At 42.9% G+C, this 25,633-nt stretch overlaps 1 protein-coding gene across 1 annotated transcript; it reads left to right on the top strand.

The window, feature by feature from the left end:
• Positions 1 to 1,074: 1,074 nt before the first annotated feature.
• On the top strand, positions 1,075 to 5,404 carry ZIC3 (Zic family zinc finger 3). The gene is made up of 3 exons (XM_006115446.5): positions 1,075 to 2,395; positions 3,517 to 3,680; positions 4,424 to 5,404. Exons 1-3 carry the CDS (start codon positions 1,348 to 1,350, stop codon positions 4,604 to 4,606), a joined length of 1,395 nt encoding a protein of 464 aa, XP_006115508.4. The 5' UTR covers positions 1,075 to 1,347; the 3' UTR covers positions 4,607 to 5,404.
• Positions 5,405 to 25,633: the final 20,229 nt, after the last annotated feature.

Genomic DNA, 25,633 nt, shown 5'->3' with positions numbered 1-25,633 from the left:
TATTTCAAGGCAGAACTTTGCAACGGCAAAATAATAAATAAAACCCATCAATAAATAAACACAATCAAATAAACAAAAAAGGGGCACCATTGATTGAGACTTTGCTCCACGTTTCTAAACCAATTTATATAGCGATAAAAAGTGAGTCACTTACACTGTTTGTGGAGCTAAACCCCTCGGCATTTAAGCTTAAGAACATGAGGGGTTTATGCCCTTTATCTTGTTCAGCCCAAGATTTGAAATAATCTCTTATGCTTTTTTTTTATTTCTTTCATCTTCTTGTGGGGAAAAAGAAACGGTGTGTGGTAGCTAACCATAAGCAGGGCCCACCAAATTTACTCCTAAATAAAATCGCTTTGAACTCGAGGCTGTTCAGTTGATTCCACCCCCTTTCCCCGCCTCCCCCCCCCCAAGGAAAAGAGACCAGTGTAAACGTTTGCAGAGCAGCTCTGAATTATGCTGCCTTAATGGAGATTCGTTTTTAAACCTTTTCTTTTTTTAATAGCGCGGAAGATTTACGGTTTCCAATCAAGGTGCAATTTTTAAGCAGCTGGATCTCGCCAGCCAGCGAACGGTTGCCTCCCCATTGCTATCTCTGTCCTTTGATCTCTCGCTTGGCCCTGCGGTATGTCTCGCTGCGCTTTGGGTTTGAGTTGTTTCTTTTTTTTTTTTAATATATTTTAAAAACCTGGGTGAAGACAGACGGGGTGAATGTGTGTGTGGGGGGCAGAAGACACCCTGAAAGGGGGATCTGAGTGGGGAGATGGAAATAGACCTGAGGGGGTAGAGGGATGCAAGCCCGGGACGCATGGTGGCTGAGAGGCAGGCGCTGCGGGCTAGGAGGGGGAGGCTGGAGCACAATTCGCTTCCAGCGCCGCGGGCACCGCGAGTAAACAAACCATGTGGGCTGCGGGCCCCCTTACCCCTTACCTGCGAGTCACTAAACCCGCGCGGGCCAATCAGCGAGCCGGCCGGGCCGGGAGCTGCCAGGGTCCCTGTGAAACTCTGCCACTCACCAGCGGCCCGGCCAATGGGCTGGCCGGCCGGGGGTCAGGTGACGCGTCGCCAGCCGGCTCCCCATTGGCTGGGCGCGGGCTGCCTCTCGAGTTGGTTTATGTGCGGGGAGAGCGCTATTGAGTGTAGCAGTCCAAGGACACTGCCGAGTGGGCCGGACGCGGAGCGGCGCAGCCGAGCTGGGGAGGGGGCCGCGGCGCTGGGCAGCCCCCCGAGGCGGGCGCGCGTGGGGCTGTCGCGCGTGGGGCCCGCGGGGCAGGAGCGCTTCCCCCCGCGGCCGGCCCATTGTGTCGGGGGGACCCTCCCGCCGCTGCCCGGCGGCCGTCCCGCCCCATGAGCATGCTGCTGGACGGGGGGCCGCAGTTCCCCGCGCTGGGCGTCGGGGGCTTCGGGGCCCCGCGGCACCACGAGGGGCCGAGCCGCGACGCCGCCGCCGCCGGCGGGATGGGGCTGAGCCCCTTCGGGGACGCCTCCCACGCGGCCGCCTTTAAGCTCAGCCCGGCCGCCCACGAGCTCTCGTCCGGCCAGAGCTCGGCGTTCACCCCGCAGGGCTCGGGCTACGGCAACGCGCTGGGGCACCACCACCACCACCATCACCACCACCACCACCACGCCGGCCAGGTGCCCGCCTACGGGGGCGCGGCCGCCGCCTTCAACTCCACGCGGGACTTTCTCTTCCGCCAGCGGGGCTCCGGCCTGGGGGAGCCCGCCTCCGGCGGCGCCCAGCACGGCATCTTCGGCGGCTCTCCCGGCAGCCTGCATGGGCCGCCGGGCATCGCGGAGAGCCCCGGCTACCTGCTCTTCCCCGGGCTGCACGAGCAGAGCCCCAGCCATTCCTCCCCCGGCGGGCCCGTGGAGAACGGGCAGATGCACCTGGGGCTGCGGGGGGATCTTTTCGGGCGGCCGGACCCCTACCGGGCCGTCTCCAGCCCCCGCACGGACCCGTACGCCAGCGCCCAGTTCCACAACTATGCCCCCATGAACGTGAATATGGGCATGAACGTGGCGGCCCATCACCACCACGGCCCGGGGGCTTTCTTCCGCTACATGCGCCAGCCCATCAAGCAAGAGCTGTCCTGCAAGTGGGTCGAGGAGACCCAGCTGAGCCGGCCCAAAAAGAGCTGCGACCGGACTTTCAGCACCATGCACGAACTGGTCACCCATGTGACGATGGAGCATGTCGGGGGCCCGGAGCAGAACAACCACATCTGCTACTGGGAGGAGTGTCCGAGGGAAGGCAAGTCTTTCAAGGCGAAATACAAACTGGTGAACCACATTCGCGTTCACACGGGAGAAAAGCCCTTCCCGTGCCCGTTCCCAGGCTGTGGGAAAATCTTTGCCCGGTCCGAGAATCTGAAGATCCACAAAAGGACGCATACAGGTAAGGAGAGAGGGGGAAAATAAGTAACGGGGCGTGTGAATGATTCAACAGTGGGAAGGAAAGAAACCCCCTACTATCCTCCCCCTTCCAATCGATACCATCGTGTGAGATCCAAGCCCCTTGGAGAACTGGCGAAAAATGTTCCTTCTCCCCGAGCGTGGAGGCAAATGCCGTATTCTTTGTCGTTCTTGAAAACTTCTCACTCGGGGGGTTTAAGTCGTTTTAACCTCCGCCTGTTCCACGAGCGTGTTAATTTCACTCAGCGATACCAATCGCTCATTTCTCCATAACCTAGCTAGACTGAAGATTTCGTCCGATTTTTTTTTATTGGCTCGTTTTTGGGGTTTATAATGAGGCAAAGCAAAAAAATTGAGCGTGGATTGCTTTACAAACGATTTAGCTGTCTGCATACATTCTGTTAAGGAAACTATACAAATGCTAATTAAATCTAATTTTCGGTTACTTCCGTTCTTTTTTAGTCTTGATTGGCACATCTCCTAATTAAATCAGTGATACTTTTGTCAAAGTATTTTTATTTGGAGCTTCTGTCTTCAATTCAGAGCGCCACAAAAGTAAAGTAAAACTAGGAAAGACAGGAAACCCACACGTTTTCTTGTCTTGTTGGCCACATCTTGTAAAACTGTGTGGTGCTCTCGAATTTATCTAGGTACCCCTCCGCCTTCCCCATCCTAACATCAAGTACTGGTAGTCTGCCTTTAACACTTCGCTTAGCACAACCGTTGCATTTGAAAGAGGCAAATTAAAAGTAACAAAGGACGGATAGAATTTAACTGTAACGTAACAAATCCTATTGTCTGATCTTTTTGTGTGTGTATGGATGTGTGTGTGTGCATACTATCTCCACCGGTAGAAGCTTGGTAAAGGAAGGTGCGGAAGGGAAATAATAAAAAAGAGAAATAAAAGTTTTGATGCTTGGTGTATTTCCGCTGACATTGGAAGAAAAGTGTTTGTGAGACTACGGACGAAAGCCAAGAGAGAGTCTCACCCTCTGCATCAAAGTAATTGTTGTAAGCGAGTTGCCAAAGCGATCGATCCGCTAACGGGGAATCGAAATGAACCTTTCCTCTGTAGTGTCCTTTAACCCTTTCTGAATTTTGCAGGTGAGAAACCTTTTAAGTGTGAATTCGAAGGCTGTGATAGACGCTTTGCGAACAGTAGTGACAGAAAGAAGCACATGCATGTACACACTTCAGACAAGCCTTATATCTGTAAAGTGTGTGACAAGTCTTACACCCATCCCAGCTCTCTTAGGAAACACATGAAGGTAATTTAACTCTTGATCGCTTTTCTGGCTCAATAAATTCGAAGCCTGTTCTCCCCTCTCCTTCCCCCTTGTTAAACTACATTTGTGCAACGATCGATGCAGCTTTAGGATGACACAGTTCATCCACTCTGAAAGATTTGTATTACAGCAGTTTGCACTCCTCTCCGATTGATGAAAATGACTAGTGGAACTGTCCCTTTTCACACCTTCTCCGCAGTTCTAGCTGTAATTAATAGCTAGGCCCTTTCAGTAACAACAATCGTTTGGATAAATTGCATTATTTATTTTCTTGTTCCACAGACGGGATAGAAAGACGGTTTAAAACCGTTCTTGAGTGAGTGATATGTAGCTGCAAACGAGGAGGAAATTATTGGAATGTTCTTAAAACATTGACACCACCAGCAAGCAATGCTGAAAATATTTAAAGGATATGTTCAAGTCAATCTGTGGCATTTCCACATCCAAAATCTAATAACGGGCTGGCATAAATGGTGGGGGGGAAATCTTTTCAGACGGTCCGGGAGGGAGAAAACTTGTTTTAAAATTCCAATATCATCGCTGCATGGATAAGTTTCCCATTCTCCAAATAATTTATGATTTGTTGTCTGTATTAGTGTAGTCACATTAGGAAGTGTAAATATTTACCTTGCCTGAATCGTCTTGCGCTGCTTTGTAGTGTTAGAACCGGGCTATTTTGACTGAGCATTATCAGTGTGACGTTATGTGTGTCGTGTTCATTTTAGGTTCATGAATCGCAAGGGTCAGATTCCTCCCCCGCTGCCAGTTCAGGCTATGAATCGTCCACTCCACCCGCTCTGAGTTCTACAAACAGTAAAGACTCTACCAAAACCCCTCCGTCAACAATTCAAAGTAACACCAGCCACAACCCCGGACTGCCACCCAATTTTAACGAATGGTACGTCTAAGGACAAACCAGCCAACCTAACTATAGACTGGACCAAATGAATTCCAAGGAAAACTGAAAACCAATCACACGGAAATGGAGTTTTCACGCAAACAACCGTATAGGGCTACATCTAGTTAATTGCAATTATCCAGGAAAGGGTTTTAATTTTTTTTGCAAGAAGCAGACGCTGGACTTTTCTCAGGATTGGATTTTTTTTTTTTTTGGCGTTCGCAGTAATTTCTTTGATTTTTTTTCTCTTCCCTCTGCCAGTTACCGCCCCTTTCCTCCCTTCCTTCATTTGAATACTTTTTAATTTTTATTATTGTCATTTTTTGGCTTTTTCTTCCTTCGGTGGGATGCTGACATGAGGATGAAAATTCTCCTTCGCCTTAGTGGTGATTGTTTAAACTCACATTCTTAAACCGTGCCAAAGTCCTGTTATGTCTTGAACTTCACTTTCTCTTTCACTCTCTCTCTCTCCTTTCTCAAAGCATTATACTTGTGAATGTATTCTCGTCTGATGGGTTCGTCCAGTATTTTTCCAAGATGAGGCTGTGGTGTTATTCTACCCGGATTGTGACCGTTTAGTAAAACAGTTGCCTTTTTGTAATAACTTTTTTTTGTAAATACATATCCATGATGCCATATTTATCGTTTGTAATTTAATGATTGATACGAAGTGCCGGGAACTGAACAATATTTATGGGGGAAAAGTGTTTTCTAACAAAAAAGCAACAAAATCAAACAAAAAACCCAACTCTGTACAGTTTTTGGTTATAACTGCTTTAGCATTAAAAATTTATTGTTTTTGAAAGAACACCATGGAATAGTTTTTGAACCACTCTTGTATTTCCTTATTGCTCATCCGGCACTGGCAAAGTAGCCACATATCAAGGTGTCTGTATCTCCTTCCCAGTCTTTATAGGATTTGCTTCCCTGATGCAGTCTGGGAATATACAGTGTTTCTTTCAACAGGGAAATGAGAGTCGTCTTGCTGTTTCCCTTGTCTCCGCCCTCACATCCCAGTAGTTTTTCTCCTCGAGCTTCATATGTTTGTTATTGCACTCTCTGCAAGCAATCCAATATTACTGATCTGTCCTGTGAGGGACCATGACACATCTCTATCTTGCACTTCAAAGAACATTTAGGCGTTCCCTGTGTTGCATAGTAAACAGCAGAAGGTAAATCTAATGAGTGAGTTTTATTCTTGTGTGTGGCTCCTTTTTACACTTTTCTGAAAGGCTTGCATGTGTCTCCATAGATGGATAGATATGCCCAGCCATCTAGCTCTGTATACGTGCATTTAAGAGGTTTAGGATGAATCTGAAACAGCTGGGTAGTGAATAAAAGAATCTAGTTCCATGTGTTTACTTCAGATTAATGTAAGTGCTTCTTAAAAGAATTAGTTTATCCCGGTTATAGAGGGGGGGAGGGGCAAAAGGTGGATTTGTTTGGTTGTATATAATCCACCACACAGCTATAAAAAATTATTCTATATAGCCAATCACAAGACAACTTCAAAAGTTTAAGAAACAATATAGAAATTCATTGACAAATATATTTTCAAAGCTAATGAGTTGTACACAGATGCTGATATAATTTTAATTAATATCAGTAACATATGCAATTATTTGTTTTAAAATAAAATTCTAACCTGATACTTACTATATCTTTGGTGAAAGGGAACATCAAAACTGAGCATATATACACACAGTTCTAGAAAACCAACCATCTATTGGTTGGCAATTAATAATATTTTAAAAAATTAAATTATGTTGATCAGTTTCTGCTTTATACATGGGATTTAGGATGGTATGGTTTTGTATTATATTTTTGCTTTAGGTTAATAATGAAGGCACAGTGTGAACAGTGACTATTTAAGAAATGAACAGGAAGTAAAAGCCAAGAAATGGGGAGAAGACAGAGGAATTTCAGAGAAATGTTAGCTTGGTAAATTACTATTGGAAAAAACAATAAAGCAAACAAACCAAAAACTCCCTCCCTCAACACTTCCCCCTCCAAAATATTTTAAGATTTTTCATCTGTATCATATATTATCTCAGTTAACCTAAGCTATTAATGGATCCACCTTTTGGTTTTCTTTCTCCTGATTTTTGTAAACTTTAAAATTCTCATGTCTAATATTTATTTTGATTTAGATCTTTTTCTAACTTTGTCAGTTAAAACAGCCTCATTCATTAATAATAATAAACAAAATATGCCATCTTCCCAGAAGTGTTATTTGGAGATTAAAAATAGATTGTATTTCTCTCCCTAAATATATTATTTAAAATTGACTAATTGTAATATCTTATCTACTGAATTTAACAGTGTATGGTGACTATTAACTAGCATCATTTCTATGTACATACATATGATAGAATGCAGCATTTGAAGGTGTATACAGTTCAGCTAAAGTAATGTATTCTGTAAACTGTTAGCTGTTAGAATTTTCCCTGGCTTTAAGGATGTGGGTAATTTAGGACCTTTGCGGGAGGGAAGGAAACCCAGACAGTCCCATCTTGAACTTGACACTCATTGGAACGGCTGAACTGAGAATACTGTTTGTTTACTTCCTGCTTTAAAATGTCTTTTATTTTATGCAGTTTAGATCAAACCAACAAATCGTTTAAAAAACAGGAAAAGTTTTTCAGAAATAAAGCCGGAACTCCAGTAGATTGATTACAATGTTTGACAGGACTGCAATTCCAAAATGAGGGTTAAATTGCCATTCTATTCTCTTGTCCTAATTTTCCCCTTTGAAATACATTTTTTAAATGATTATTTCGATTTCTTTTATGCAGCCAAATATTTCTTCTGCTATACACAGGCAACGGATTTGAAATCCCATTCCATTAAAGTTGTCAACTTTATACAGAGGCAAGTAGTGCTGTGAGACACTGCAAAATACAGAAAAAAGCACAAGGTGAGGAGTTTTGCTTTGGAATATACTACTATTAAAATAAGAAATAAATGCAATAGGGTTTTGCAATGTAAAAAATGCGCTGCGTTTGTTACATTTTTCTGAACCTTTCACAGTTATTATTCACACTAGACAATTATACATGTTCTTTTTTTTTTTAAATGTTCTCTTTTAATAGAAAAGTGAGGGGGGTTGCGTTTTCCCCTGAAAAATGGATCTGTGGATCTGGGTTTAAGTGAGATAGTAAATAAGAAATGATTTCAAACCCAGTGCTTTGCAGGAAACCTAATGGTGTCCATTTTATGTTGGACTAACTTTGAAACGTTAAGGAGACTTTCCACAGTCGCTGGCCCCAGGGTGCAGGTTGTGTTTCCGATGTTGCAAGGTTTTAGATGTTGAAGGACACTTTGGGGCAGTCCCCAGCTCCGGAGGTTTCCCAGCGCTTGTGAAGCTCGCCTTTCCCTGTCTTCCGAGCTCCAGGGTTGAGCCTACGCGCCCCGGCCGACTCTCCCTGGGATGAAAGGCGGCGGAGTGTCTCTAAAGCGCGGGGCAGTGGGGTGCCGGAAAGGCCGGGGTGCGGCCTCTCTCCTGCCAACACGTGGAGGGGATAGGTAGGAAGACTGCACGTTACAGTCCCCCCACCTCCTTTCCTGCGGGGCGGGGCGGTGGAGGCTATTCGGCTAAATCTCTACCCCCCCCCCTCCAAGAAAGGGGCGGGTGATGGTGGGTTATCCGCACACAGCTGTGGGAGAATGCCCCCCGCTCCGCAGGATTCCCTGGGGGGGGGGGGGCAGAGGTGGGAAAGGAGGACTTCGAGGAGCGAGCTAGAGGCGGCGAAGCCAGCCCGGATTGGCTCCTGGTTTCGTTCACACCGGGAGTCACTTTCCCGCAGCACCAAAAGCCCCAGTTTTAGAGCAGGGGCTTAAAACCCCGACCCGAGCGCACTGGCCTTTCTGCTCGTCTGGCGCCGCCCGACCTGGGGGCCGCCCCCTTTTCCGAATCCCACCCCGGTTAGTATTTGGGGGAGGGGGGTGCTGCCGCTCGGCGATGTTTGGGGGAGGGGCGCACGGCTTGCAGTTAGCAAAGGCAGGCAGCCCCCTCCCCCGTCACATCCCGGCTGCGGGGGGAGGCAAGGTGAAGAGCAACCCCCCCCCACCCCCCCGTCGGGCGGGCAGCCTGGGGGCTGGGCTCTGCCCTGGGACCGGCCCCTCCTCCGCTGCCGCTTCCCTTTCAAGCCGCCTGCAAAGAGCCGGCGACCTGCTGCGCCTTGGCGCAAGCGCCGTGCGAAGGGGCCGGACGGAGCCGCATGGCGGCGGGGTCGCCAGCCCGCTGGAGCGCAGCTGGGCCGGGCCCTGGGCACCTGCTCCGCAGCTCCCCGGGCGCCTCCAGGGGGTGCCTGCCGGTCAGGGGCGCTCCTCCCTGGGGGCGCCTGGAAACCACCTGCAGGCCCATCCTTGCCTCCCCTGCTGCATGGCCCCTGAGGCACCAGGAGGTGGCTGCAAAGGGGCTTTGCAGGCAGCCACGCCGGGCACAAGAACGCTCCTGCTATTTGCCCTGTCCTACGGATGAGGGTCCCTCCCAAGCCCCAGCACCTGGTGCAGAGATTGTCAGCTCTCCTTTAAAAAATACGGAGAGTTCTTAGCCTCCCGGCCTTGCAGAGCAAAGGCTGAGGGTGGGAAGTGAGTGCACAAGTCAAGCAAGCAAGGAAGTCTCACGATTATTTTTTTTAAAATCGTGACTTTTAAGTAAATCTGATGATTTTGGGAAGGGCTGGCTGCTGGTTTTTCAAATGCTCGCAGGTGTGTCCACACTGCTTATCCTTGATCACACCACCAGTCCCACTAAGTGGTTTTTTTTTGGCTGGCATGTGCATTGGGAGGGGTTAAAATGTCCCCTGTTTTGCGATGACATGCTAGTTCAGTATTCAGTGCATTATAATTAATAACGGGCCTGCATTTTTATCAAAGCACATTAATCCAGCAGTCCTGGCATGTACAAATAAAGGCCCATATCTTGCTTGCCTATTTCATGGCTGCTGTCAGCACCAATGAAATCACTGACATTGGACATATTTGCAAGAGTAAGTTTAGCAAGATTTTGCCCCAACTATATAGACCCCAAGAAGTATTCTTTTTTAAATCAGTAACAAGGTTTCATTGCATAATAAGAATCTAAATGAAAACAGCTGACCAGCCTTCCCCATTCCTTTTCTGCCATGCTTTATGAGCCATGAACAGTCTGGTTCCTTTGTGGGTATGATTGTTTTTGCATATTTTCATACTTTAGGTGCAAGTTTATGGAAATCATATTTTGTTTAAACATTTGTGTATGCTTTGAGCAGCTTGTGCCTGTGTACAGTCTGAAAGCACATGATCAAGTTGTTCTCCAATGTCTTAGTACAACACCATTAAGTTTCTACATTGACTGTTTTGGCTCTAAAACTTTCTTGTTTCTGCAGCAACTAATGTTGTCCTATTTTGCACGTTCCCCGTCTTTTTCTCCAATACTCTGTTTTTAATCTAAAAATGTTGCCTCTTAGCTAGTGCTATACCAGTGTTTCTCAACCAGTGGTACGAATACCCTTAGGGTACTCGAGAAAAGTCCAGAGGAGGCGGGGGATAAATAAACAACTGACATTTGGAGAAAACTGAATTTTTGTTTTAAGTTTTAGAGCATTTTATTTTGTACTTTTTACATAAAAAAATTTCATCGCCTGCCTGGCTACAATTAAGTCGTTAAAACAAATGTGTTGCAATAGACAAAAAATTAGGGTGTCTGAAAACTCTAGGTTCTGGGGGTAGTTATAATTTTTTTAAAGCGGTACTTTATAAAAAGTTGAGAAACACTGGACTAGACTGACTCTCCTGGGCTTTGCTGATGGACTGGTCCAACACAAATGCTGTTCTTATGGTCAGTCTAATTATGTGGGGAAATGTCTCTGCAGAGATGTTTTCCTGTTTTCTGAGAGGAACAGTTTGGGACACATTTTCTGCAGAAAAATAATCTTCAACTTGTTGCCATTTGCAGCAACAAATATTTGATTCAGGCTGGCTAGTCTTCACATCAGTTGAAATTAGGCACTTGTTTAACCTTGATATTACATTAGCTCGGGTTAAAAATACGTTCTGTTTCCTGCAAATGTATACCTGTGTGAACCTTTACTTGTTCATATAATACTCACAGGAGCTTGGGACCTGATTTATGCAGATTTGGCTCTACGAGCTAAGGTTATTAAGGCTATCTGCCCTCTGTGTCCTGTGACACCAATGGAAGTTCTGTATGCTTAGTTTAGAGAGGAACTAAGTCACGAGGCAAGAAATGAGCAGATATTTCAGTTGTGAGATGCTGAGTTTTATGTTCCATAAACAAGGATATTTTGCTGTTTAGATTTTTTAACATAAAACTATGGTGGTAAGTACATGCATGTTTCTTGGTTCCATCTGATAGAGAAGTTTAATCTACTATGTATTTTAGGGTGCATGTACACAGCACCCTGAACTCAAAATAAGATACACAATTTGCGCTATGCAAATTGCGTATCATTTCGAATCTGTTTTGAAATTTGGCACATCTACACAGCACCAAATTTCAAAATAACATGCTATTTCAAAATATCCCTTAACCCGTGTGGAACGAAGGTTACCGGGATGTCTAAAGAGTGCACTAATTATTTAGAACAATATTTTGAAATAATGGGTGGATTGTGTAGAAGTGGGGTGCATGTACACAGCAGGGCTTAACTCAAAATAAGCTACACAAACTGAGCTACATCAATTGTGTAGCTTATTTCAAAATTGGGAGAGACTACACAGCACTTATTTCGAAATAGAGCACTCTTCCTCTGACTTCCTCATTGTACGAGGAGTAAGGGGAGTCCTCCAGCTTGCCAGTATTTCAACATTATTTTGAAAACTGCCTGATGTGTAGATGCGGACTAAGTTATTTAGAAATAACGCTAATTATTTTGAAATAATGTTGCTCTGTAGACTAAAGAGTTTGTCTGTTTATTCAGAAATGCCTCCTAAACGGTAAGAGCTAGGACCACCAAATTTGGTATACAGTTTCCGTTTATCATAACTTAGAGCAATGTAAGAGTTTGGTTGTGTATGGAATGTGATTGTTTTTCATAACAGAAAAGAGAATCACCAAATCAAGTAGAGTCCTCAGAATTGACAATGAATGTTGAAAGAGACTGAGCCAAGATGAGCCAGAAAAATGAGATGAACTTGGAATAGGTTTACTTCTCAATAAACCTTACAGAAGAGAGATAAAACGGATACATTTAGAGGTGTGCTCTGTGTTGGCACAGCTAAATCACTGCTTTAAGGTTTGAAAACCAGAAGACAATGTTATTGGCCACTAAATTGATTATAACCCCTTTTTGCTAGAACATAGTGAATGATAAGAGCTTATAGGGATAAAAAAATACACTTGATGGAATTCCCATTAAAATTATTTAAAAAATTTAAAAGGACACATTTGAACAATCCCCTTTTTTAAGAAATCTGAAATAAACTTAAGTTAATAGAAATAACACTGTATTTTTGAAAAATACAATCATTTAATAAAGCAGTACATTTCCCTTTTATTTAAAAAAAACTTCATTGTGTTAAGAACCCAAGCAATGCCAAGTCAATCTGCTAATAACGGAAAAAAGAGATTAGTTGGGTATTTTTGTTTTGGCAGCTTGTTCAGTGGCATCAGCTTTTGAATTGCCAAAACTAGGCTTTGTAATGAGCCTCACATGAAGCTGAGTTGGACAAATTCCTTTTGTTATAGGCTGATCATGTTCTTTCATTGAAACCTCAGGGTTTGCACCTTTGCAGATGACAGAGGCTACACGTGGTAGAAAACCTAGAGCCAGCTCTACATCCCCAGTAACAAATGAAGGCACAAACACCTATCTGGCTGTGAGAGAAGTTAAGGAAACATGCCAGGCAGGCTACTGGCCCAGAAACCCTTAGAAGAAATGTGATTGTACAACTTATACTGTATATACATTACTTGCCATATCTTTGGACTCTTTCAGAAGGGCAGAGGCTCCTGGCTTGAACCTGCAGTAACTCCAGAGATACAAAATGGCCGTGATGCAGCCATTTTGGATACTTAACACGTAACCTCAATGGGCTTTATACCAGACCTCAACTCCATTTGATTCCTGGAACAACCTGCTTCCAGCTTGTTTCCTTTTCTGTTGTACAGGCTGAAGCTGGTCTGTCAGAAGCAGAAAGGAGAACTAGTCCTGTATTGTTCAGCGTACCGTGAGAAATAAACGTTGTTCCACTGAATAGCCTACATGTTGGGGGCCTTACCTTGCCAAGCATTCTCAATTCCTGTTCATTTCAAAGGGAGTGGAAAGAGCACATGGAATTACAGAATGTTAAAACTGGAAGGGACCTTGAGAGATCATCAAGTCCAATCCCCTGCCCTCACGGCAGGACCAAGCACCATCTAGATCATCCTTGATGGATGTTTGTCCAACCTGCTCTTAAATAACTCATCATGTTGCAGGGTCAGCAGTGGATATGCTGCACTGTGTCTCCTAGTCCAGGACATGGCTCTTGCTGATGGTATTATGCCTATCAATGTAAACTTTGAATAGAGATTGGGAAGGGCTCACTCATGACCATAAGTAATTTTCCACATTAGGTATTCTTACCTTCTTATCTACATCCATCCTGATTGAATTGGCTCTGATGTAACACTCCCATTTCTGTACCCCTGCTATCTGTTTGTTTCTTTCCCTTAATGCATCTGATGAAGTGAATTGCAACCCACGAAAGCTTATGCAATAATAAAATTGCTAATCTTTAAGGTGCCACCGGACTCCTTGTTGTTTTTAATGTAAATTCTCAATACAGGGGTTCACAACCTTCCAGACCTCATAATTTGCCTCATTAGCACTGGTCCTACAATAGACAGGTACCTTCCTCCATTTCTCCCCCCCCCCCCTTCTTCTTATAACGGTGTTATAAAATACCTGGTTTCTCTTATTTCTACTCCCAACTCATCATCTGATGAAGTGGGTCTTGCCTCGGAAAGCTCATGTTACTCTATACTTTTGTTAGCCTCAAAGGTGCCACAGGAGTACTCGTTTTTGAAGTTACAGACTAACACTGCTACCTTTCTTGATAGTTAAGGGATGTATTATTAGGCCATGAGAGCTGTTTTGGAAAATGAAGTAACAATTGCAGAAAGTCCCTGTGGGGGTCCTATAGGCCCATAAATTTTACATGTGTAACATTTCAGTAATAGAAACTATATATTACCTTTATAATATAAACTATATATTTATATATAGATATATATCAAACTTGTTAGAGATGGAAATGACATTGGTATTTATAGATATTTTGTATTTTTAATTTCAGTCTGTGCCTTTATTTTAAAATGAATCTCAAGAGGATTCTTAAAAAACAATGAATAGCCTTGCAACACCTTAGGGTATATCTACACAGCAGGGCTAGAGTCGAATTAAGCTATGCAACTTCAGCTACGTCTGTTGTGTAGCTTAAGTCGAAATAGCATAACTTTTGACACTGTCTACGCAGCAGGAAGTTGAAAGAAGAAAACACATTTCCTTCGACTTCCCTTACTCCTTGTGAAATGAGGGCTACCATGAGTCAGAGTAAAAAGTCCTTCAGCTCGCCATTATTTTGAAATAAAGGCTTGTAGAGTAGATACACACTATATTATTTTGGAATAACATCAGTTATTCTATTCCAAAATAATGCTGCTGTGTAGACATACCCTCTGAGTCTAACAAAAAATATAGATGGTATCATGAGCTTTCGTGGGCACAACCCACTTCTTGTGCCCATGAAAGCTTATGATTCCATATATATTTTTGTTAGTCTCTAAGGTGCTGCAGGATCATTTGTTGTTCTTTAAGTTTTTTCACTTACAGACTAACTCGGCTACCCCTCTGAGACTTTTAAACAAGAGGATTCTATTACTTCCCCTAATGTTTTCATAAACTTTCATTTAAGATATGAATAGTAACAAACATGATGCAAAACAAAAAGCTGCCACGATGTGTCATCTCTTCCTTCCCCCTCTTCAGCTACATCCACATTGTGCTCTTTTGCGCAAGAACATATGCAAATGAGGTGCATATGCTGCTTATTTTCAGGCAGAACAGCTCTTGCGCCAAGTAGACTGCTCCTTCTTGCACGAAAGTCCCTTGTGCAAAAATGGCGGCTCATTAAGTATGTAAATGAGGCGTGGTAATAAATATGTTCTTGTGCAAGAGAGCACAATGTAGACATAGCCTTCATGTTTACTCCCAGTCTTGCAAGTGGTCTATGAAGGGAACACTCAGTGCAGGGGCAGATGAGGATTTTGCGGGGCCCAGGGCAGCACAATTTTGCGGGGCCCCCCCTTTGACACGGTGCATGCACGGTGGCACCACGGTGCGTGTGCAGGGATTATTGAAGCGCGGGGCCCGGGGCGGCTGCCCCGCTTGCCATGCCTTATATCCGCCACTGACTCTGGCATCAGTCAGAGAAAGGTTTAGCCCTGTGACATTGGTGTTTCAAGTGGGGCATCGGAAAAAGGAGCCAATCAAAATCTTTAACCACCCTTGAAAATCTTGGCCTAGAATTGATATGATTTGAGGATTCAGTGGAATGGAATCAGTAGAAACCTTTCTGTTGATTTCATTGAGCCCAAACTTTTGAGAGAACTTCTGTAAACGCTAGTTACTATGGTAAAAAGTCTCAAGAGGTAAAGCTGTGTTAGTCTGTAACTTCAAATACAATGAGTAGTCCTGTGGCACCTTAGACTAACAAATATATAGCATCATGAGCTTTCCATGAAGTGGGTTTTACCCATAAATATTCATGATTCTATACACTGGATCGGTCGACAGGAAGCCTTTGTCAACCACTCCCTTATGCCTCGTGCAACGAGGTTTACAGGAGCGGTCGACAAAGGCTTCCCCTGTCGACCGATCCGTGTCTTGACTGCTGTGCTGTGCCGACAATCAGCTGAGCTGGCACAGCGCGGCGACCATGTTTATTTTAATGAAGCCGGGGATATTTAAATCCCGGCTTCTTTGACTATGTTGGGTAGCCTAGTTTACATGCCTGTGTCGGCAGAGGCATGTAGTCTAGACATACCGTAAGATGCCCCGGGACTACTTATTGTTTTTACTATGAATATCCTAATTTCCATATAATTTTAATTTAGAAAATGTACCATACTCTGCAGTAGAGTCTATGTGGTAGTGTCTTTAATGAAGACTTCACTGCAATGAAGTCTACATCTGTTAGGGTGCGTCTACACTGCACCCTTAGCTCAAAATAAACTACGGAATTTGAGTTACACAGATTGTGTATCTTATTTCGAGTTAATTTTGAAATAGTTTATCTTGAAATTTGGTGCTGTCTATACAGTGCCAAATTTCAAAATAAACTGCTATTCCGAAATGTCCCTTAATTACAAGGATGTCAGAGTAGTGAGCTCGTTATATTTCAAAATAATGGATTTGCCTAAAAGACATGGAATAGCTATTTCAGGATACTGGTATTTTAGGTTTCTGATTAAGACTAATTGATCAACTTTCAACAACACTTTTTGGGAATCGGAGCAACTGTAATATTAAAGTGACTCTGAATTCATATTAATTTATTTTACTTAAATTTAACAGAAAATATACATAGTAAAGAGAATACTTTTTATTGGAAGCCTTATCAGCACTTGACTTTTTGTTAATGAAACCTAGAAATATGATATCAGTGTTTTATACTAGACTAAGAAACATATACTTCCAAATTGACAGTACATTGTCATTGTGTAAGAATTAAGCTATCACAAACCTCCTATACAATTTTTAGAGTCACAGGTGCATCAGTGAAACATGTATTGGGGCTGCCAATGCTTTCTTTCGTGTAATTTTCTGCTCTTCATATTGGACAATCTTTTACCTAAAAGCTAATTGTCACTTCCATAATCTGACAAAATAGCATTCTGCAAAAAAAAAAATAAAAAAAAAATTGATGCAATGAAGGGACAATCAAGAAATATTGCATTTCATAAACACAATCGCTAGAGCATTAGGAGAAGAAACATGTGGTTTTATGAACATAGTTATGAATATTTAAACATGCAAAATGAAAATGTTACTAAATGTCTGCTTTCCATTATCTTTCAATGAACATTTTCAATTCTTGAAAGCATTAAAAGCTGCACCCACCATACCATTTCTCCAGAAGAAATGACTTTTATAAAATATGAAAATGTATTAAAACACACAAATGTGTCCACTGTCTTCTGAACTGAAGTGTTCTCGGAGTGAAAACAGGGAACTTTTTGCATCTGTCAGCAACTTTGCTGTTAAATGATACTAAAATCTACGCACAGTATTTGAAAATAAAAGACGATTTCAGCGTGTTTGGGGCACCATCTTTCTTGAGTAAAATTCCCACAGCAGTCTCAACATAAGAACGGCCATACTGGGTCAGACCAAAGGTCCATCTAGCTCAGTATCCTGTCTGCCGGCAGTGGCCAATACCTCATGTGATCTCTCTCCTGTCATCCATCCATCCACAAAATTAATATTACGTTATTCTTTATTCATGTGCTATTTTAAAGTGCTTATAGGTGTTGTAGGTGCTTCCTGGGCAACTCAGAAGTCAGATTGCTGCACTGAAGAGTTTACACTCTGTAGACGAACAGTTTACAGTGTACAAGAACTTCAAGACACAGAGATTAGCTCCTGGTCCATTGCCCAGTAAAATCTCTCTCATTTAATGGGTCTGAGGCCATGCCTTTAAATAAGAATGTACATGATCGTTTAGATACTGATCCTCTGCATGAGTGAACACTAGAGACACAATAGGGCCCCTTTTTGTATTCTACTGATTGTGGCAGGGTTTTGGGAAGGCACAGATACTTGACTGCAGGCTCAAGGCTGTAGTATTCTGCAGTGACTTTTGCTCCATCCATGACCGGAAGATTTATATTTTACTGTGCTGCTCATATTCTAAAAAAGCAGAATCACACAACATCGTCTTATGTGTCAGGAAACTATGTCATTGGCATTAGTCACATCACTAAGATGATGACCCTGATCCTACGTTCCTGGTATGCCCTTTATACCCTCTCTCACACATGTATTTTCCTCCACTGTTGCTACCATCAGGAGTGATGCAAAGGTGGTCACTGATTATGATTTGCACTGTTTGCTTGAGCTAACAGTATAAAAGGGCTTTACGTGGGCCTAAATTGTATGTACACTGATGTAAGGACCCTTTGCTCAGCCAGAGCAATGCAAAGAAGCCTTAGTGTAAATGAGAGTCCTCCACCCCCCGCCAATGTCTTCTGTGAGGTCGGGAGCAAATGTGTGCATTTAGGGTACATGGGTATGTTGGGGCCCCATCCTCAACTGCCTCCCACTTTATTATTGATCCTTGTGCAAAGTGGATGTGAAATACTCCCGCTCTGGTTTGGTATTATTTGGCAGGTGTCTGCCGGCACAGGGCAATTGAGAATGGGGCCATGTGTGTCTGGTTGGTGTTTTTGCCTGGGGAAACATAGATTATAAGCTTCCTTGAGGGAGTGGCTGTTGGAAAGGGTAAGCAAGGGAGGTCCAGGTAGAGAGGGTTAATGCAAAAGAAGGCACAGAGGTAGACATGGGAAAGGAGGTATGGCATGGGTGGTGGGTAATGCAGGCAAAGGAACCCATTGCCTTCCCAAAACTACACTGCCCAGCCACTGAGGAGGTGATAGGGCTGCAGCCCTGGCCCTCAGCTGGGGTTGAGCAGGGCTTAGCTGGAGGGGGGAGGGGAAGGTTGTGAAGGGGCAGGGTCTTGTGGGAAGAGCTGTAGCTTTGGGCAGAAGGGGCGGGGCTTCGGCTGCCTTCCCCAGTTGGACCTTCACCCACCATGAGGGCATGGGCTGCAAAAACAGGACAAGGGGAAATAAAAGGAGAGCAGAGGCAAAAGGGGTGTATCTGAAAAGCCTCAGCTGCATTTTGAACCAAGTCCAGAGTTTTGTGTGGTAGGATAGGCTCCAGGGATTGGAGAGGGAAATGGAACTTGCCCACATTATTTTGCCTTGTGTCTCAAAAGAGCCTGCAGATCAGGCCGTTTCAGCACAGCCCTTATCAAAATCTATGCAAAAAGCTTCTCTTGGCTTGTTAAAACTGCTCACATCATCCCATCGTGTTCAGCTGTGGGGTTATTTCCCATGCTCAGCAAAGACATGTCTCTCCAAGAAAAGCTTCAAAATATGGTCCAAAGGCCCTGAAATAGACATTACAGTCTGTCAGTTTGTTAATTCTTCTAGAGAAAGCACAGTCCTGTACTTCATTTACAAATTGTCTTGTAGTAATTGGTCCTCTCTTTCATACTTCAGCTGTTGTCTAGACTACATCCCTCTTTCGAAAGAGGGATGTAAATTAGGCAGATGAAATTGCAAATGAAGCTGGGATTTGAATTTCCCATGCTTCATTTGCATAATGGCGGCCACGCATTCTTTCAAAAACAGGTATTTTGAAAGTGAAACCGCTGTCCAGATGTAGTTCTTTCAAAACAAAACAAAACAAAACAAAAAAAACCCTTTTCCGAAAGAACCAGTAAACCTTATTTTTTTCAGGCATTACGGTTCTTTCAAAAAAGGGTTTTTTTTTTCCGAAAGAACCTTGATTAGACAGCAGTTTCACTTTTGAAATACCCGTTTTTGAAAGAACACGCAGCTGCCATTATGCAAATGAAGCACAGGAAATTCAAATCCTGGCTTCATTTGCAATTTCGATCTGCCTAATTTACATCCCACTTTCGAAAGAGGGATGTAGTTTAGACATACCCGCTCTGTCTTTCATTTTTTCAAATGAAGATCCTTCTAGAAAATGTAGGCTTCTTGTGATGTGATGGATGCATTTCACACATCTATAATTTTTTCTTCATTGTTATAAAAATTCTGTTCTTGCCGTTGTTCTCTGAGATTCTTCAGGTCTATTATACCAATGCCAAAAAACAAATAAAATACAATCCAAGTGTTGTTGGTGGTGTTTCCTTCTGAAATATTTATGTAGAATGGGAACAACCTGTTATTTTAATTCTGAAAATAAAATTATTCATTTCTACCAAGTAATATCTTTATTTTTATCACATTATCAAAAATATCATGCTCAGCAAATTATCTTCAGCAGCAACCCCGTCAAGCACATTCTGGAATAATCAGCGTGAGGAATGGGTGTCAGTCTCAGACAGATGCCTCCGTTTCTAGGTAATACAGTGCCATCTTAATTTCTGGCTTTTAATTCAGCTCAGAGAACTGTGTGATGGACAAGGCACTCATGCTCCCCAGTCTGAATTCCGTTGTTAGAGGTGAGTCAGATATTATTGTTCAGCGCCAGTGGTATAATAGAGCATTAGCTAGAGGCTTTATGACCTCTTTGATTCCAGCCCTCGAATGCCTGTTACCCGCTGTACATTGTGTCCTCTTGTTTGCTTCTGCAGTCGCAAAAACAGAAGGTCCTTAGTTAACTTCTGACCATTGACATATTAAATGAAGATGCACATTAGAGCAACATCAGTGATTCCAATTGACTCATCAATTGCCATTACATAGTAGTCATCATGTTTCACTTTGCTAACAAGCTGATCTACACATCTGATGCCAACAATTCAGTCCTTCAAACAAGTGACATGTTTGAAGAAAAAATCTTTTTAAATTCATTATGCATTTCAGCTTTTGTCTTTCCTTCTAGTACAGCATCTGTTGCAGGAGGGACACATTCCTTGATCTTTTCTGAGTCTGCAATTATTTTTGTGCTTGTCCAGTATCCCAGAGATGTGAAATGAAACTGCCTAGCTATACTGTTGAGTGTTGAAACTCTACATAAAGATTCAGTTTCATCTCTTGGAACAAACCGCATTAAAGCAGTTTTATCAGGCCACACTTGTGATAACAAAGCAGCACTGAAGGACAAGAGCGAGTTAAAGTCCCCGCTTCTCCCCAGCCCTCATGTAACAATAAGCTATCCAGCCCTTGTTTTGTTCTTCAGATTTCTGAAGGTGCAGTTTAAATTCATTTGAATTACTAACCTTTATCAGTGGCCTTTTTGCAAAGGTGAAAACTGGTGAGAGTTAAAAGTCCTCAATGGAGTTTTATACAGAAAACTTGACTCAGAAAGAAATCAATAGTGATAGGTTTTCCCATATAAATCTGCTTTAGAAACAAATATAACACTAAAATAAACTGTGAGGGGCCCGACTCACTCTGTGTGTGGGTAAGCCCCTTGTTGCTGGGTGTTGTTATTGTGCTGTGACCCTCGAGACGGTCAAAATTAGTTAAAAAATTAGACATTGCTGGAGTGTTTCCATGCAGCTCTCTTATAGTCTGCTCTTGTTCTTGTTCCCATTTCATGTTCCCATCTCAGTTAGGCTACGTGTACACTGCGAGTTTCCTTGACAAAAAATATGCTAATGAGGGACTCATTTGCATGAGTCGCACGCTCATTTGCATATTTTCTGCCAATTCGTTTTTGCGCTAGGGGTTTTTGCGCAAAAACAAGCAGTGTGGACATTTTCTTTTTGTGCAAAAAACCCTTTTCCCGCAAGATTGGTAAGCCTTCTTTTTTGGGGCATAAGGATCTTGTGGAAAAAGAGGGTTTTGCACAAAAAGAAAACATCCACACTGCTTATTTTTGCTCAAAAACCCTAGTGCAAAAACGGATTGGCAGAAAAGATGCAAATGAGATTGTGACTCATGCAAATGAGTCCCTCATTAGCATATTTTTTGCCAAGAACACTCGTAGTGTAGACATAGCCTCATAGAAATAACTGAGGCTCAAAGAAACAAAAATGTCTTCAGTGCAACAGAGGATTCGGTCAGCTTCACCGTTCCTAACTCTGCTCATTAATGGGAACGAATCGAGGAGCCATTTGGGTCAGACGCTGCCCACTTTGCAGACACGGAGTGTCAAGAAGCTTTTTTGTCAACTTCATAACATTAGTGTATTTGTCCTCAAGTTCAAAGCAGCGTTGGCCTCATACTTGTGATGTTTTCTGCCCTTTGCCCTTTTTGTTGACTCATCCCTCTTCCCTTTCAGGTCAACATCAAAATAGAGATGTAGGTTTCTTTAGCCTGACCATGGGTCTGACTTTTTAGATCAGGAATCCTATAGTCCATTTGTCTTCCCATCTGTCAGCTGGCATTTGAAGCCAGCTTGTGCCTCTATTCTTTCAGACAAGTGTGAGAAACAGTAGGGTTTTTATAGAGAAGGTTTCAGTTGCTAAAGCATTTGCTAAGATACCACCTATTAAGAGCCCTTGATGGCACCTTGAATAGAGATCAAAAGCAACAGAGTTCACTCCACAACTTTAATTCCATCAGTCAGTTTGGGGCGTGGAGAGGGGCACAGCTGTCTAATGGTTAGAGCGCAGGACGGGAACGTGGCTCTGTATTCCATGCCTGACTCTTCCACTGAATGACTTTGGGCAGGATTGCACTAGTACAAAATGGGGTTTTACTGGCATTGCTTAACTTAGTAGTACACACTGTGGTGTAGTTAAACCTAATGCAGATTATTTTAGTATAAGCAAGATGGGGATTCTCTTGGCCCCACTCTGGCAAAGTGTTTAAGCACATGCTGAAGTCCACCCTTGTTCAGCACAGCATTTAACTTTGAGCAGAGGCTCAACATTAAGCCTGTGCTTAAATGCTTTCCTGAATATGGGTGGCCCACTGAACTGGGAGTCTTATGTCTCAGTTTATTTCTCTGTACAATGAGAATGACAACAGACCTGGAAACAGTCTTAAGGAGTTAACAATTGTCAAACTCTTTGAGATCCTTAGCTAAATGGTACTATCTAGTAAAAAGTCTTGCTGTTATTATTACTATGCAATTATTCATATTTTATACTTTCCAATACAGCCTATAACAGTGTATGTAAGTATGTTTCACAGCTGGGAGAGTAGTAAAGACAGTGTGGAAAAGCCTTGCCCTTCGAAACATTATCTCTGCATTAAGCTGGCCACCTCTTAAGCATGCCTGAGGACCATCAGAAAGGGCCTTTTATTTTTCAGAAGTGTTCCTGTTTTAAATGCTTTTTAGAACATGCGGCGACCGCTTTGAAATTTGGGGGAGCAATTTCCTGGGTCCTATATTTTCACATGTGGGTGTGTTAATTGGAGACGATGCCCATGCAGCTCTGCTCAGAAGTCTAACATTGTAAGCATAAAAGTGAAATGAATGACGGTACCTAGTTCTGAGTTTATAATCATTGGGAGATGGTTCTGCTGGTCGTGGAGGATGAGCTGCGGGATGGAGTTTGGCGAACTTTGCAAAAAAGCCTTTCCAAACACCAGGGCATAGAAGATACATGAATTCTCCTCTCTTAGGAAGATACATGAATTCTCCTGCAAACATCCATCCTAACCGCCCTGCTTGCCTGAGAACAGCTGCATAAGCAACATTTGTATTTGACGTAAACAAGAGCCTGGTGAATGCTTATGAAAATGTGTGTTTCTGCAGGAGTGTTTTCATGATCACCCTGAAACTGACTTAGTCCCCAAGTCTGCTAAGTTCTCAGATACATGCTTAATTTTACACAAGTGCTTAAGTTCCATTGACTGCACATGCTCAATGATTTGCTGAATCAGGGCATTGCACAGGTGTGGTGGTTTATTCAAGTGCATCAGTATTTTGATCTTCCCATTTGGGTGTAAAGTAGCATGTGATTTTAGGTGCCCAAACTCACCCAGTGAATAATGACACTCAAACTTTGAATACTTATATCTATGGATGCAATAATGCATTCATTGCCTGAGGTATATGTACAATATTATGAAATATGATAATTTTGAATAGCAAACAAATTAATACCAACAAGATTGTTCACGGGAAATTTGCAAAGAGAAAAAGTGCTAAATTAATCAGATAAATTATTTTCTACAGAACATTCATCCAGTTCTATTCAGGAATAACTTTATGCATCTGAAATTGACAATTAGCAGGAGTAAAATAGGAGAAAATTGGGCAATAATCACTTTTCATCTGATAATACTGTGTTTAGACTGGCCAGTTTTTTTGGAAAATAAGCCGCTTTTCCGGAAAAACTTGCCAGCTGTCTACACTGACTGCTTGAATTTCCACAAAAGCACTGACTTCCTACTGTAAGAAATCAGTGCTTCTTGCGGAAATACTATTTTGCTCCCATTCAGACAAAAGTCCCTTTTGCGCAAAAGGGCCAGTGTAGACAGCTCAGATTTGTTTTCCGCAAAAAAGCCCCGATCAGCTGTTTGTCGGCTCAGCCTGATCAGCTGTTTGTCGGCTCAGCGCAGCAGCCATGTAAATTTAAATGAAGCCGCGATCATTTAAATCGCGGCTTCATTTGACTTTGCCTATGTGTCTAATCTACATGCCTCTGACGACAGAGGCATGTAGTCTAGACACAGCCATAGTGCTGATGTTCAGTCCTGCTGATGGCCAAGCAGGATAGGTTACCATTACATATGCAAGGAAATATAAGAACCTAAGAACGGCCCTACTGGGTCAGACCAAAGGTGCATCTAGCCCAGTATCCTGTCTTCCAACAGTGGCCAATACCAGGTGCCTCAGAAGGAATGAATAAAAACAGGGAATCATTAAGTGATCCATCCCCTGTCACCCAGTCTCAGTTTCTCACAGAGGCTAGGGACACCATTCCTGCCCATCCTGGCTAATAGCCATTGATGGACCATTCTCCATGAATTTCTCTAACTCTTTTCTGAACCCTGTTAATGTCCTGGTCTTCATAACATCATCTGGCAATGAGTTCCACAGGTTGTTTGCGTGTTGTGTGAAGAAATGCTTCCTTTTGTTTGTTTGTTTTAAACCTGTTACCTATTAATTTCATTTGGTGACCCCTAGTTCTTGTGTTCTGTGAACACGTAAATAACTTATTTCCTTTCTCCACACCCATCATGATTTTATAGACCTCTATCATATAGCCCATTAGTCCTCTCTTTTCCATGATGAAAAGTCCCAGTCCTATCTAATTCTACTGCCTATTATTTTAGGAATGAAGGAAAACTATATTTCTTGGTTCCTACCTTTAAACTCAGTGAAGAGCTAGCTCTTTATGTGAAGGTCAAAGGAGGCTATTATCATTGTTTTCTGCTTTACTTAAACACTGAGAAGCAAATACATTTTTTTAAGCTTATTTCTCATTAATCGTGCAGATGCCTACAAATCTGCCATGGTCCTCTTATATTTCTGGTCTTCTGGAGCAATTTACTCCAGGAGCAAAATATCCAGAATTGAGGTCTGATAACAGAAGCACTGGAACTGTCAGTCTGCTTCGAAGCCGGACGATACTGGAACAATACAGTGTCATTGGCAAGAATAAATTGTGCCAGTTTCTAAAATGGTAGGGCTATTTATCCTGACTGTTTAATCACAGGATTCTGGACTCAAGTGCATGCCCTAGCATCCCCTGACATAAATGGGAGCAACAGGCATGTGTATGCATCAGCTGAGAAACTATTGCCTAGAGTAACATATAGGCGTTATGCCCTTGTTGACCTGCACATTATACATACATTTACACTACTGCAAAGTAGGGTGAAAATGCCTTCATTCCAATTTCATAGCATTTTACACCCGTTTTGCCACAGTGTAAATAGCTCCAGAGAATGGTGGGAGTCTTTTGGCCAAATAATTTGAGCAAGTCATTTGCATGGGGGAGAAGAGAGAGCAAATTCAAATCAATGTGACAATTACTGAGACATGTCACAAAGCATCACACCAAAGAATTTCTGGGGGAATTTCTATAACCGAAGACAGGCTGGGCCAAATACATCCATGGTGTCATTTTATGGAAACCATCAGGGCTACAACAGAGGTAACTTGGCCCACTATGCAACACTAGGCTGTTTGGTTGTTTGGCTATGTATGCTTGATTTTCTAGTGTTTTATTCTGCCAGATGGAAAGGTGGGTGGGTAATTAATGAACTGTGATGAAAACAGTAGGGCCTATTGTGGCACTGATTGCGAAGCAGAATTCCTTATTTGAAGTGCTTCTTAAAAATATCTCCTTTAAAAACTGGTGGCATAACATGGCCCAGGACCTCCGAGGGATGTGCTTTTTGCCCTTTACCGGAGATTCCAAGCTACAGCACTGGTTATAAGAG

This window comes from Pelodiscus sinensis, chromosome 13, assembly GCF_052426305.1.
Source record: "Pelodiscus sinensis isolate ZL-2025 chromosome 13, ASM5242630v1, whole genome shotgun sequence".
NCBI classification, from domain to species: domain Eukaryota; kingdom Metazoa; phylum Chordata; order Testudines; family Trionychidae; genus Pelodiscus; species Pelodiscus sinensis.
Note: the sequence above shows the minus strand (reverse complement) of the source record. Positions and strands in the feature narration are given on the sequence as shown.